General features: G+C 43.4%; 2 protein-coding genes across 3 annotated transcripts in view; one reads left to right on the forward strand and one right to left on the reverse strand.

The window, feature by feature from the left end:
* Ppp2r5e (protein phosphatase 2 regulatory subunit B'epsilon) overlaps window positions 1-7,069 on the reverse strand; it is a 159,589-nt gene extending 152,520 nt beyond the window's left edge. Inside the window, exons 1-2 of one of the 2 annotated variants that reach the window (XM_031356242.1) lie at window positions 6,494-7,069; window positions 3,813-3,976 (exon numbers count right to left, since the gene is read on the reverse strand). In XM_031356242.1, the coding sequence (XP_031212102.1) occupies window positions 3,813-3,969 (157 nt within the window). In that variant the 5' untranslated portion in view covers window positions 3,970-3,976; window positions 6,494-7,069. The remainder of the gene's footprint in view (window positions 1-3,812; window positions 3,977-6,493) is intronic. The other variant, XM_031356243.1, reaches the window with a different exon arrangement.
* Window positions 5,742-8,603, forward strand: LOC116081057 (translation initiation factor IF-2-like). Its single transcript, XM_031357727.1, has 3 exons — window positions 5,742-5,777; window positions 6,689-7,474; window positions 7,804-8,603. Exons 1-2 carry the CDS (start codon window positions 5,742-5,744, stop codon window positions 7,379-7,381), a joined length of 729 nt encoding a protein of 242 aa, XP_031213587.1. The 3' UTR covers window positions 7,382-7,474; window positions 7,804-8,603.
* Window positions 8,604-15,553: the final 6,950 nt, after the last annotated feature.

Here is a 15,553-nt window from a genome sequence, read left to right on the forward strand (position 1 = left end):
AAAAAAAAAAAAAAAAAAATTTCCTTTATGTTTTTTCTGTTAGATAAACTACTTCCAAAAAGTTGATAAACGTACTGTGAGCAGCACAGGAGTCAGGCAAGGACCTCAGTCACTGCAGAAAGCAGGCACACACACTTCTCATGTCTGCACCTGACTCTACTCCTCTCTGCCGTTCTCCAGAGAGACACTGAAGTCTAAGTACAAAACCCTTGTTAGACCATGCCCCCATATCATGTGAACTATGCAACAATCACTGTCAGGCAGTCTGAAACCGGATTAGTGAATAGTGTCTGGCCCAGCTGCTCTCTAATTCTCCTCTGCTGATAAAATATGCAAATGTACAAAACCTATTCTTAGAAAAGTTTTACTGCTACCAGACATAACTTTAAAAATTCAGACAAAGGAGTTGAGTAAAATGTGGCTCAATATCAGAGCACCTACCTAGCATGTACAAGGTCCTGGTTCAACCCCCAACATGAAAAAGAAAAAAAAAAAATACAACTATGTATTTGTCCAATAATCTCATAAAGGATGCTTGATATCACTAAGTGGAAGGTAAATGCATATCAGAACTCCAATAAGCAATGTCACAGCCTTGGTGATGCTAGTAAAGGGGGGAGGTATCCACTGGTGAGGTGTGGAGAAATGAGAACTCCTGTATACTGATAATGATAATACAACTCCTACAGAAAACTACACAGCAAGGCTTCAAAACCTAAACATATGAGCCAGCAATTCTATTTCTATGTATGTGCCCAAAAGAAAGGAAAAGTGGAATCTTTCAACAGATACCTACACACTCATGCCTGCATTATTCTCAACAGCTAAAAGGAATGAATGAGTGAGTGAGTGAATGAATAATAAACAGTATGTGATATATGGAAATATTGCTCAGTCTTAAAGAGAGTAAAATGCTCAGCCTGGTCTAGACTGTGAGTTCCAGGGTATATAAGACTATAAAGCACGACTGTCTCAAAAACCAGGAGAAAAAGGAAGAGGAAGAGAAGAAGGGAAGAAGCAAGGGATGGATGGATGTGCACTAATGAACTAGTAATCTAGGTTCTCTGGTTTCCTCTGAGCTACTAAAGATATGGTTGCTGGGGGCTGAGAGGTGACAGGGCACAGAGAGCATGAAAAGATGGTAGATGAATGGTTGGGATAGAGACTCAACAATGGGAACAGACTTCCTGCCACTGAATTGAAACCTTAGAAAAGCTGCAAACTTTTAATCCCAAGACTGGTTAATAAAACATCTTATGGTTATTTTAATTGTGTATAATCTCAGAAGGAAGAAAGAATAATAAGATAAAACGTGTGCCTAGATTTTTCTCCCACAAGCTTCTTTCCACCTTTCCATGAATGCACAGTTAATTCAAGTGACTACATGAGCCTAAAGGAATGAATGCAGTGATTCTCTCCAAACCTAAACGTTTTTAATCCGGGGTTGCTGGAAGTAAAGTTCTTCCTCCAACACAGACATCAACAGTTATCCTATGTCTACTCCAGATTAAATAAGTTAAGAGTATGTCTCTCGACCTTTGTATTTATTCCCTAGAATTTTCCTTCATATTTTACCTATAACTTCATATAAAGTATTCTCATTTTTTTTTATTTATTTATTTATTATAAGTACACTGTAGCTATCTTCAGATGCACCAAATAGGGCGTCAGATCTCATTATGGGTGGTTGTGAGCCACCATGTGGTTGCTGGGATTTGAACTCATGACCTTTAGAAGAGCAATCAGTGCTCTTACCTGCTGAGCCATCTCACCAGCCCCAAGTATTCTCATTTTTACTAGCAAAATCTTAAGTCAAAAATCTTCTACCCAGGTAGAAGGTACATACTCAGAAGGCAGTCAAAGGCAATCTCTCTAAGTTTCAGACCAGCTACACAGTCAGACCCTGTCTCAAGAGAGGGAAGGAAGGAGGGAAGGAAAGGGGAAAGAAGGGAAGGGAGGAAGAAGGGAAAGAGAGAGGGGGAAGGAAGTATTCTCTCCCTCAAAACTTATCAAGTGTTCCTCCTTCCTACTTGGCAGACAGATCATCCTTTTCCTTTCTTGTCCCGGTGCTGCAGATCAACCTAAAGTCTCAGGAGTGCCAGGCAAGAGCCCTACCACTCTGCACCTTTCTAACCCCACACACTATCCTTCCAGAAATCAACATTAATATAGTTTCTACCATTTTCAAGTACAAACACTGGGATCTTATTTATGAATTTCTCCTCTTAAGAAAAAGTGTTCCCAGTGGTGCAGGCCTTTGATCCCAGTACTAGGGAGACAGAAGCAGGTGAATCTCTAAGTTTGAGGCCAGCCTGGTCTACAGAATATGTTCAGGATAGCTAGGGTTATATATACGGAGAAACTCTGTCTCAAGAAAAAAAAGAAAAAGAAAGTGTTCCCATAGGAAAATGAGACACCTGAAATATCCTCTGCTACAAATGAGGATCATCAGCTATTCTTATACCTTCTGATTCCACACATGTCTACAGAAATAAGGATGCATTTTGGCCAGGTGTGATGGCACACATCTGTGAACTCAGTGTTCAAGAGAGAGGCAATAAGAGCATTGCAAACTCAAGGCCAACCTGGTATATACTGTGAGTTACAGGTCAGCCAGGGCTACATAACAAGACTGTCTTAAAAATCAGGAAGAAAAAGAAAGGGGGGGCAGAGGGAGGTATGCACTAACCAGGCTATCTGGTTTCCACTACTAAAGTTCTTTATATTATTCGTGCCCACTTCTTCCTTATTCTTAAATACTTAGACAAAAATTCACCTTCAAAGATAGAGTCTGATGTTTCTACACTATACCAGCTATTGATATGATACATTTCAAATAACTCCTTTTCACCAACATGAAGCAAACAGATTAAAGTTAAAATAGACAGAATAACCACATACCAAAATAAAAAAATAAAAGGTATAATTCAGAAAGAAAAAAATTAGTGCTCACATCAAAACCTCACTCTTAGACAGGCCTGGTAGTGCATACCTCTAATCCCACCACCTGGGAAGTAAAGGCAAAAAGATCAGCAGCTCAAAGCCAGTTTTAAGGCAAAGGCCACAGGATTCAAAGCAGCCTTGGCTACACACAACTCTGTGTCCAAAAAATGAAAATCCTTTCTCTAAATGTAAAAAGTAAAGTCTCATGCAAATATGATCATATTTGTACTAGGTAAAAATACAAATAAATGCATGTTATTAGTTATCAGCTCTACTTTCTTGATCTTTAAAATTTAAAATTCAGTATTTCCAAACTCCACTTCTTTTAATGAAAGTTAGTATCGTTTTTACTGGGGTCTACTTTCCAACCAAGAAAGTGCAATTAACACATGTCAATAAGCAAATCAAGAATTTAAAAACAGATGGAGTTAATGAGACTGTTCAGCACATAAAGGCCCTTGCTGCCAAACAGAACCACCTGAGTTATTCCTGAAACTCATGTGGTGGAAGTAGAGAATCAACTCCCTCCAACTGCTCTCTGATTGTCACATGTGCATAATGTGCAAGTACACACACACACACACACACACACACACACACACACAAATATTGTGAGGGAGAAAAAAAGATATTTCTGCCATTTAGTTTCCCAGCTTAATTCAAGAATTCACCTACAGGATGATAAGTCTCTTTGGATAAACTCTTTAATAAGGAGGTCGGGTAGACTTGGTCATATCCAGGAACTCGTGGGTCTGAAACCTCTCTACCCCTCAAGCTATAGCACATGAAGAAGTGCACAGATGTGAAGCACTATGAAGACACTGGTGGATGAGGAAGGTAAGACAACGGCACCTACTCACGGGCCTTACCTTTCAGCAGTGGCAGAGGTGTGAGCTCAATGGGCTTGCCTTGAGACCTAAACTGTGAGGAGCTTTGCGACCTCTTCTGTCTGGCTTTTCTGACGGACTTCCGAGAAAATCCGTCTACTTTATCCACTGATGGAGGAGTAGTTGGTGCTGAGGACATATCCCTACTGAAGAGAAAGAGGAAACATGAACATGAGCCCATGGTGAAAGTATACATGTAAGTTATATACATCTTAAAATTCCTATATTCAACATTTGTGAAAATGGAAATATGTACCAAAAAAATAAATAAATAGATAAAAAATCAACTAAGAGAAGTCTTGCTGCTGGGCAGTGGTGGCGCATGTCTTTAACCCCAGCACTCAAGAGGCAGAGGTAAGTAGACCTCTGAGTTTGAGGCCAGCCTGGTCCACAAAGTGAGTTCCAAGTCAGACACACACACATAAACCTGTCTCAAAAAAACAAAAAAGAAAAATCTTGTAAAGGGGAAAAATATAAGGTAACATGGCTACTATAAAACAAAATCAGAACTCTAATGTATCACTGATCCATTATTATCATTAAAAAGATGTTTGCCTGGACCTCAAGTCTCTACATTGTCTGCCCATTTTAATTGCACAGCTCTTCCCATCTTGGGATTCCTGAAGTCATTTTGGAGCTATTCTGAAGCTGGAAAATGTCCACAAAAACATTTCCCTGACATATTTAATGTTATGAATGGGCTAAAACCCTTTTGCACTTCAAGAATCTAAACAAATGAAGCCAGGTACAGGAGCCAGTAACCCCAACACTCAAAGGCAGGAAAGGTTATGAGTTCAAGGCCACCCTAAGCTACACATAACAATTTTGACTCCAATCCTGGGACACAGTGAGAGGAGTTCCAGTCTCCGGAAAAAAACAGAGACACAGCACCGCAATATCTGACAGCAAGGTGATTACTCTGCGTGTACTTCCTACTGGCACTTTCTAAGCAGGACCTTTGGTGCAATGTGCTGGGTTTGCTATTATGAGCCACCACCTTGCAAACGAGGGCAGGCTACATTATTTGAATGAGAACGCATAAAAGGCATGATTACAATTATTTCAAAATGTTTTTAAATAAAGCCATCTTAAGGCTGGGCGGTGGTGGCGCACGCCTTTAGTCCCAGCACTTGGGAGGCAGAGGCAGGCGGATTTCTGAGTTCGAGGCCAGCCTGGTCTACAGAGTGAGTTCCAGAACAGCCAGGACTACACAGAGAAACCCTGTCTCGAAAAAATAAAATAAAATAATAATAATAATAATAACAAAGCCATCTTAAGTTATTAAAGTTTAATAAACAAAACTAAGATAAACCTAAAGATAAAACTAAGATAACACCAAGCTGAGCTGAAAACATAACTTCACAGCCTCCCAAGACGAAGTTGAGTTTAAGTTCAAATACTGTGCTCTATGGAACCAACAACAACGGAACATCGTTCTGCAATTTTTTAATCTTCTTAAATTATTCAAAGGAAAGACAGATGCTAAAAGTCCCAAGCATTGAGCTCAGTCTCCTTCACCAAACTAAACAGATGCCAGTCCCACTCAGGTGCTACTGAGGCTCCGTGCGAGAGGAATGGCAGACGAGATGGACAGAATGCATACGATGGGGTGCTCAGCCTCAGTTCATCATACCAACACCAAAGACAAGTGCTTGTCTTTTAGCTTCCACTAAGAGTAAGATAGTTGCCTCCGCAATGTGTAAAACTAAACACTCACCAGGATACCTGGATTCAATTAAAATAGCATAAACATTTGGAGAGGGGTGGACAATATTAAGGTTTAGTTTGGAATTTTGAGGACTTCTTGGTTCTTTCATTAGAAAGTTGTTATTTTCTTTTAACTCTAATTTGGCTTTAAATATAATGTGGCATGTAAAAAAACGTAATAGTAAATTATAAATACTATCGAAAATGTCAGACCTCAGCAAGAAGTTCCACATCGCACTGGTACGCTGTAAATTTAGGGACGAATACTGCAATCTCATCTGGAAATTATTTAGATTTCAATCTAACCCTAGCAACACAGAGTTCTGTAAGCCTCGTTTCCCCCATCCCTCGTTCTGTCTCTATTTCTCTTCTCTCATCTCTAACGACGATCTATAGGTAGCTTTCTTTTTCATCGTTTGCCTCTTATGCGCGCAGCTCTGAATAAATGTCAAGGATCTCAACTCTAAAGCATTGCAGAACTGATGGTAACAGCGGGGTCCCCGCAAAGCCCAGGGAAACAGGTTTCACCTGGGCCCCTGCGCCCAAAGCATTAGCATTCTCTAAAAGAGCAGGCAACTGGGGCTTTTCCTAAGGGAAGGTATGAAATCAGGGAAGTGGCCTGTTTGTCTGCAGGTATGTTCACATAAACCCCAAGCCCTGGAGAAGCTGCGCGGCCAAGGAATCTTCCTCCCTGCTCCCCCGCCCCCGCCAGTGGAGGGCGGGGGGGGGGGCAGAAAACGCCTCAAAAGAGGGAGGGAAAGGAGCTGGTGAGGCCGAGTAGAAGAGAGGTGCTGGCCTCCAAAGCCTCTGCAGGTAGATCAGACAAGTGGGCCGGGCGCTTGCTCCCGCTCACCCCACCCCGCCGCACCCCTCGGCCGCCCGGGCCCGGCCTTCCCGAGCCCGCCGCTCCGCAGGTTCCCCAGGAGGCAAGACGCGGGACCCGAAGCTGAAGTTACCTTGAAGCTCCTGGGGAAGAATCGGAAGATGATCTGTGGCTGCGCGGAGTGGGCTGCGAGCTAGGGGCCGCGGCGGGGGCGGGCGATGGCCCGGGACGCACGGTGGGAGGTCCGGGCAGCAGCGGAGAGACCCGGGCTACTATAGCCGTCCGGGGCGACGTCCCTCCGGTTCCGCGGTAGCGGCAGTGTTTCTAGGCCTCTCGGCTGGCCCCGAACCTCAGCGCTCCGGCAGTGGCAGCGGCGGCCTCACGAGCCTCCCCCGCGGGCCCGTCCCATCAAATCGGCACCGACCCGGTTGCGGCTCCGCCGGCGGCTCTTCGTTCACATTCCCGGCGGGCGGCGCCTCTGCTCGTTGCACCGGACCCGGCGGCGGCGGCGGCGGCGGCGGCAGCGGCAGCGGCGACGCGGGGAGGGGGAGGAGGGAGAGAGCCTGGATTTGCAGCGGCAGCAAGCACGGGAGTCGGGAGGAAGAGTTGGAGCCGCCTGAGCCGCCGCTGCCAGAGCCGCCGTTCGCTACCGGCGCAGGGTCCCCGTCAGTGCCCCTTTCTCTCTCCTATTGTCAATATCACCGGGCGGCTGAGTCCATGGCACAGGCGCAACCGAACCTCCTGGCTAGCAGAGCCCGCCTCCGACGCCCGCCCACTGGAGACTTCAAACGGGAAGCGAGACTTCATTGGCCTCCGCGCGCCTTCACTCCCAGGCCAGCAAGTTCGGCTGAGAGCTGATCGGGGATTGGCGGCGCGGGGGGGCGGAGAAACAGGAGGGTGTGAAGAGACGGGGCCCTCGATTGGGCGAGTCGCGGGGGACCCGGATGCTACCGTGAGCTCGGGCGACCGGGCCGCCGCTTCCGCCAGGGCGCCTGAAGTGGGGAGCTGCAGTGTCTGCTAGGCCTGAGGGGAGCTCGGCGGGCGCACACAGGACTGGAGCTTCGGCCTGGCGGGACCCTGTGGACCGCGAGCGTCTTCACCCGGGATTCCGAAGGTCACAGGGAGGCAGCCCCGGTGCCTTCACCGTTCAGCCCGCAGAGCCCCACTCAGCACGGAACCCACGGTCCCCTGCGCCCTGTGGAAACGCGGCCATGGAAGCCGGCCGAAAAAGCCCCCCCACCCCCCCCCGTGGCCTTCCTTTGCTCAACCGGTGGGAGGCCTGGCCACCGGTTGGACTCTCACCTGGTTCTCCCCCAAAAGTCAGTTCTGAGTATCAGCTCCTTGATGCCCCTGCCAAGCTCGCTAGGGGCCTGCGCTCCGGTAGTTTATGCAGATGGCAACTCTGCAGTATCCCATTCAGAATACCCGCATTCTCCCTTTCAGGACTCCGAAATACCCAGCCCCCAGCTTGACAGATTTTAATTGACAGAGTCTGAATTTAAACAGAAGACTTACCTCTATCTAGACGAGGACTAAAATGCGTATATGTTTTTGCATCATTGGTGAGCACTAGGCCAAATGATACATATCCAAAGAATATTCTTAAACCATCAGTCAGTTTGAATGCAGGCTACATACAATAGTTGAAGGAAAAAAAATCCTTAATACTAACTACAAAGATCAAACTACCAGCTGCTCAAAATTTGGAAATCTGGGAGGGGAAATACAGGAGAAATAATAATACTCATAATCCATAAGCTCAAGATAACTACTGTCATTTTGATGTAGTTTTAGTATTGTATTTCGTATATATGTATATACACACAAGTATATATATATTTATATATGTATACATATATGTATACATGCATACACACATGTATGTATATTCTTTTTTAAACTCAAATGCTTCATGCTGTAGCCGAGTTTTTCTCTCGGTATCATGTCCTGTTCTGTATAGTTAGGGAATATACATTTATAAAGCTCTCTGTGTCAGACCCACAAGTGCTAACAGTGCATTTGCGTTTCAGGATTGTTGCAAATTTCTATCCAGTTGGGTAGAAAAACAATTCTGTGCTATGAAAAAGAATGTTACTACCCTGAACTGAAATGGAAAAGACAGCTTAAAAGAAAGCAGGCTCCCCCTATTGACTCCAGAAGACTGGATGATGGTGACTGTCTGGCCGAATGTCCATTTTTGCCCTAATAAAATTCATTACCGTATGCTGCATACTTATATGGAATTCCAGTCTGGTTCCTGCCTTCAAGTAACTTATATTTCCATACTTAAGTCTTTAGAAATGTTTAGTATCCGAGCCAAGCAGAGACTGTTTCTTCAATGTCTGATTGGTAAACGCAAAAATTAAAACCAAGAAAGATTTTGAAGCCAACTCAATTTCCCTTGGCAACGGTTGAACCGTTAAAAAGTAGTGCACGTTTGAAATGCTCACAGCTGTTGCTTAGAACATTTCACATTTTGTAGAGTGAGGATTTTGCTTGCAAATTATGGATGGCTATAAAGACAATTCATTTCAAAGTCATTTCATTTTCTATAAAATAGCTCAACAACTGAAATGAGCAGGTCTTTTTTTTCTTATTTTTTTCTTTCTTTTTTAGTTTTGAGCAGTTCTTTTTTAATATGGAAACATCCTTGTCTATGTGGGGTTTATTCTCTGGGCCAATAATCTCATAAGGAGATCTATAGATCCCAGGGGAAGTGGGGTGTTCTCCAAGGATAGTGCAAGGCAATCATTTTGCAATGCAGAAGAAAAAAAATGAAGACATTTATGCTTAAGAGGAGGCATTAAGCTCAACATTCGATATACAGAAAGAATGGCCCATTGGCTAGAGCAGTATAGATGTCCTCAGGGAAAAGCAGGAAGTGCCCATCCACAGAGGATAGCAGAAGGGGGTCTCTTCTACTTGTTGTGACACCCTGTGTTTGCTGGGTTTGATGAGTGTATTATTAGGTTTAATTAAACTAGACCTACAAAGCTGACAAATGACCTTACAAGAGTCTCATAGTGGAACAATTGAAAAAGCAAATAATAGAAACATCTATTATAAAATCTTTGACAGCCCTCCTTCAGAGTAAAGTGGCAATCTAATAAGTCCAACCATATTTTAACTTAAATAGCAAAATTGTCAAAAGAATTTGAAATGTACCTTCACATCCATCATCACCAGCAGTGAACAATGTCCTAAGAGCAAACGTTAAATGACCGAGTCCTAAGGTAAGGAAGCTGTGTGTGCCTAGTTTATGAACAAATATACATATATTTAGAATACGTGCTCCCAAAAAAATGTGCAGATGGAGATGCATGAACAAAGAAATTTGGTGACTGCTATCCTAGATATAAACAGAAAGACATTATAGTCATGGGGAGGCCATTATCAAGTGACAAATTTTAGTTCATTGTTACCACATGAAAGTATCCAGTATCCAGATCTCAAAGCTGAGCTTATGTGGATCTATTGGCAGTCTAAGCACATGATTAGAAGACATAGGGTATCAAGTGGTAGCTATGTAGTAACAAACTGAAGCGTCACAGAACCCATTATCCCTTAGACACATCTTCAGAGGTAAACTAGTCTCATTTGCTAGGAGATGGGAGGCAGGAGTCCATGAAGCTAGTTATGGACCAAGGTAAGAAGACTGGGGAAGCTGTGGCAACAGCTGCTTAGGACAACAGAGACAGGTGTAACCCACTCAGCTACTGTACCCAAGGGACTGATGTCATGTTTCTTTATACTGCATTTATCCACGAGGAAACACCCTCAGCAGTGACATTTTCTTGAATCATAATTTTAGTGCGGCAATTACATTTTCAGATAGACTCCAAAGGTCAGAGCTCTTTTACGGCTCTCCGTGTGGCTAACATGGCTAATCATGGCTCCAGATGCCAACGGTTATGTGCTCTAGACCCCATGTAGCAGTCTGAGCTGCAGTCTAAACTGATAGCAGTGACTATCGAAGAACCTTTACGCAGCCTTACTGGAAGTTTCTGTGACGGATCCAGGAAGAAAAAGCAGCTTTATGGTCACTGAGGGGGAAAGTGGGGAGAGGAGGGGCTGGGACATGACACCATCCATAAAATGCCTGCCCTGAAAGTATAAGACCTGAGTTCATATCCTCAGCATTCACATCTACCAAAAAAAAAAAGGATGTGTGTGCAGCCATGTGCATCTGTAACTAGCACAGGGAGGATAGATGGGTGGGCTCTCAGACCTCACTCGCCAGCCAGTTATAGCCCAATGGTGAGCAGTCCAGTGCGAGGCCCCGTCTCAAAAGACAGGAGAAAAGACCAGATGTTGACCTCTGGTCTTCACACACACACACATACACACACACACACACACACACACACACACACACACACACACACACAAGCTTCAAATATACTTTATTTCCCAGAGAATAAACTACAAACAAAATAATATACCAAGCAATACTTTTGCTTGTGAAATCGTCAGTTTGCACAATTAAATGACACCAAAGCTGTACCAACTTATAATCATAATGGGAATACAGACTCTGAGGTCAGAGGTCATCCAGCTGTGCCCTAGCCTTATTTCCTCACAGATAACTAAGCAAACTCAATCTTAACCTGGGCTTAGCCTCCAGACTTAAGTGAGGGTCAGTATCTACTACAGGCATACTAACCGCTCAGAACTTACTAGCACAGGCATCCTTTTTCTTTCTAAGACTTTTTATCCATCTACAAACTTTTTGTTTTCCCCCTATTGCCCTTCATCACTTTATTCTGGCATTCCTCCTGTGACAGGAAGTAGAAAGGAGCTGGGAAATTAGAGAAATGCATTTCCACGCTAAGTGATAGAACTGTGTGGGAGCATTCATTAGCAACAGCAGGCTTGCACTTCACAATAGCCATATATTTTTGAAAGTTACAAGAAAAGGAGAATAGTTGTTTAAAACAAAGATCAGTTGATCTCTACCTTCATTTCTAGGCGGTTCAAACTATTTTTTGCTCTAAGCTTTACCTGTCTCTCTTCTTCACTGTAACTTCAAGAACTGTACTCGGGAGCCAGCTGGACATGGGGCATAGACCTGTAATTCCAGCCCTTGGGAGGCTGAAGTGGAAGAATCGTGAGTACTGGCCAGCTTGTGCTACAGAGGGAGAGTCTGGATCCAGTCTGAGATACTGGGGGTGGGACGAGGTGAAAAAAATTCATCCCAGGTGGAGCACCAGGACAAGCCAAAGAAATAATTCCAGAGGAGGAAAGAGAGACAATTCTCTCTAAGGGTGTGGCCCCTGATAGGTCAACCATGCTTCAGTGGTTCTCCCCACACCCATGAGTATAAGAGCAGCACGAGTCAGATTTATTGTGCTATAAAAAATATTAAAAAGAGGACATGAAAATGGGATGAAAGAGGGAGAGTGGAAAGTGGATGTAGGAGGAGATGCAGTGAGGAGGAAGGGAAGTGAATATCAAATACACTAATGCATGCATGAAAGACGTAATTAAAAAATCATATTCTTAAAATTCAGCCTGTAGTACAAATCAAGGCCTATCTCAAATAATGCCACGCTAGCACCAGGACTCTTGTATCTCCATCTTTTCATTGTGTCATAAGGCTATGTCAAGTGATTGATCATGTAACATTTGCATCTGCATTCGGCCACTTATACTTTTTGTTTGTTTGTTTGTTTTGTTTTTGTTTTTTGAGACAGGGTTTCTCTGTGTAGTCCTGGCTGTCCTGGAACTCACTCTGTAGACCAGGCTGGTCTTGAACTCAGAAATCCACCTGCTTCTGCCTCCTAAGTGCTGGGATTAAAGGTGTGTGCCACCACTGCCCGCTGGCCACTTATACTCTTAAGATGTTTGCACCATCATGTACTAGGAAAGGTGCATGGGGCCCCAAAACATCTGGTAATTTATATACACATTAATGATTAGTAGGAGGAGTGAGAAACTTTTTTTTAGTGATAATAGTCTCTGGTAAGGAGGCCATACTCCTGTCAATAACCTTAAGGAAAGTCACTGAGTCCATGAGAAGAAAAATAAAAACCAAACATGAAATTAGAAAATTAAGAAAGAAGCATATAGCAGGAGTCAGGGGAGAAAAAGAAGGCAAGGGTAGGAATGTGTGTGAATAGAATCCAAATACATTATATACATATACTAAAATGTCATAACAAAATCCATTTTGTATAATTAATATCTGTTAATAAAGATTCTTTAGAAAAAAATTAATCCACTCTATTTCTGGGACCTGCCATCATAGGCCACATTCATACCAAAACTGTGAAGAATGCGGCCCAGATCACCATTCTGGATAAATGCCTTCCACGCCAACAAGTGTGTGCAAGGTCTCCATTTTCTCCAGAAAGAATGATTTAGCAGATCCAGGGAGGACCTGTGAGACATATCTCTATCCAGTTGTCGGAGGAGGAGAGGGAGGAGAGATAATTATGTTCCTGAGGTCTCAGCCCTGGATCAGGAGATCGCTGAGGAGAAGCTGACACCAGGGAAGTGACGAAGCTTCTGGACTCTGGCAATCCTTCCTCTCTGCAGGTCACTCAGCCCATGCTGGGGGATGAGTTTCAAAACATGATATAGAGATGTTGGAATCTGGTCTGTAGTATTTTCAATAAACCTGGGAACTATTTTAAGAGGGCAAATTAAATAAGAGGTAGAACTAAATTAAGTTTTTCACCCAAGTCTAGCCTAGTGAACTAGTGAGTTTATTGGGGTTACCTACAGGAGTCCAGGCAAGGTGTTATATAAGAACTCGGTTGACTCAAAAGCAACTACACTGCCAAAAAAAAAAAAAACCCACCCCAGCATAGGTAACAACTCACAACAGTGTCCTTGGAGCCACCTACACAATTTGCAGACAGTTCAATCAGAGGTTTTCCCCTCCCCATCAACTGTCAATCAGCTATAACCTTAGAGAGGGGCCCTGTGAGTTTCCTAACTTTCAGGAGCTTCCTAAGCCTAGTGAGTTGGATTTTCTTTCTTAACTGTTTCATTTACTTTCTGAGGCTGACCAACTTTTCTCTTTCCTCCTGGAGGGAACCTTCCACCTAGAAACAGCTACATAACACTCAACCACACAGAGAGACTGTGTCTCAGAAAAAAACTAAAGACCTTGTTTCTAGGTGTAGCCTGACCTTTAGCTTGACCTTTAGTCTTACTACCTTAGTATGATGGGTATCTGCTTCCCTCCCTGACATTTCTTTCCCTATGAGGACCACACCCTTCTTCAATCTATGTGATTTTTGAGTTGTAGATCATAATGCTTCCTTCTTCACTCCTTCTAGAGAAATGGGTACATGAGTCAGATGGCAATTACATCTTCTTCAATATTTGTTTTTCAAATGTTGGGATCATAAAGCATAGAAATGATTTAAGTTGGAACTACCTTACGGGAAGCCTTGCAGGAAGCCAACCATTTGGAAAAAAAAAAACTTGACAAACATGTTTTAACATTAGAACTGCTGGGTCCAGTCATGCCTGAAGCTTGTTTGAGTTATGCAGACCAGTAAATTTCCCTGCTTACTTAAGTCACTTTAGAATTAGATTTTGGAAAGTTACTCCCCAAAAAATTCAGATGAGGGACACAAACAAAGCTGCCAACTACCACAAGCCTTGACTTACCTTTAAGCTTTAATTGTAAGGTTTTCTACACATTAAGTGAAATATTGAGATGAAGTCAAATCTTATACATGAGGGAATCCGTTAAAGTGACCCGGCCAGGATGTTTTTTCTAGTATAATTATCAAGCCTAATTTACTCACATAATTAATTTTTCAAGTTCAGGCTTAAAGCAGATGTCTTAAGAATTATAGGCTTGGGGCTAGAGAGATGGCTCAGCGGTTAAGAGCACTGACTGCTCTTCCTAAAGGTCCTGAGTTCAAATCCCAGCAACCACATGGTGCCTCACAATGCCCAGTCTCCATTTACCAAGAAATTTAATGTCTTCTTTTGGCCTCTGAAGATACCAAGCACACATGCATACACTTAATTCACACACAAAAAATAAAAATATTCTGCTGGGCAGTGGTAGTGCACACCTTTAATCCCAGCACTTGGGAGGCAGAGGCAGGCAGATTTCTGAGTTCAAGGCCAGCAAGGAGTGAGTTCCAGGACAGCCAAGGCTATACAGAGAAAACCTGTCTTCAAAAACAAAACAAAACAAAATTTATAAAGTAAACCTATAAAAGTAATGCATGTAATTTTGTTTACTTTTCTTTTCTGAGACAGGGTCTCACTCTGTATCACTCTGCAGACCAGGCTGGCCTCCAACTCACAGAAATCTGCCTGCCTCTGATGCCCAAGTACTGGAATTAAAGGCCTGTGGCACTATACCCAGCTCATGAATGTAACCTTGTATGAAACTAGTAATAATAACTACAAATATGCATAGTTTCTTAGTGTACCTTCATAGGCACCATCTAATGAACAACTCTGTTGATGCATTCTTTACATTTTTTTTTTTTTTTTTGGTTTTTCGAGACAGGGTTTCTCTGTGTAGCCCGGGCTGTCCTGGAACTCACTCTGTAGACCAGGCTGCCCTCGAACTCAGAAATCCACCTGCCTCTGCCTCCCAAGTGCTGGGATCAAAGGCATGCGCCACCACCGCCCGGCGCATTCTTTACATTTTATCATTTAAAAACTTAGAACCAAGGTTTCCCAATATCAGAAAACTATTAACCAATAGGTTCATAATAGGTACTCAGTTCTTCCAAAAGCCAGACCTCTTCCCACTATATGAAGTAATCTCTGACTATTTGCAAGTGACACATGCAAGTAACTGAAGAGAAAGCTAACACTATTTTCATCATATAGAGAAAATACTTAGATATGGAGGTTAAAACCTATATGAAAATCGAAACAGAAAGAAAGTAGAAATACTGGGTCACACCTCCTGTGGTAATTTCAATATGCTTGGCCCAGGGAATGACACTATTAGGAGGTGTGGCTTTGTTGGAGTGGGTGTGGCCTTGTTGGAGGAAGTGCATTCCTGTGGGTGTGGGCTTTGAGACCCTCCTCCTGGCTGCCTAGAAGCCAGTCTTCTTCTAGCAGCCTTCAGATGAAGATCTAGAACTCTCAGCTCCTCCTGCACCATGCTTGTCTTGACACTGCCATACTCCCACCTTGATAATACTGGACTGAACCTCTGAACCTGTAGGCCAGCCCCAGGTCAATGTTGTCCTCCTAAGAGTTG

Source organism: Mastomys coucha, unplaced genomic scaffold (assembly GCF_008632895.1).
Source record: "Mastomys coucha isolate ucsf_1 unplaced genomic scaffold, UCSF_Mcou_1 pScaffold6, whole genome shotgun sequence".
Classification (NCBI taxonomy): Eukaryota; Metazoa; Chordata; class Mammalia; order Rodentia; family Muridae; genus Mastomys; species Mastomys coucha.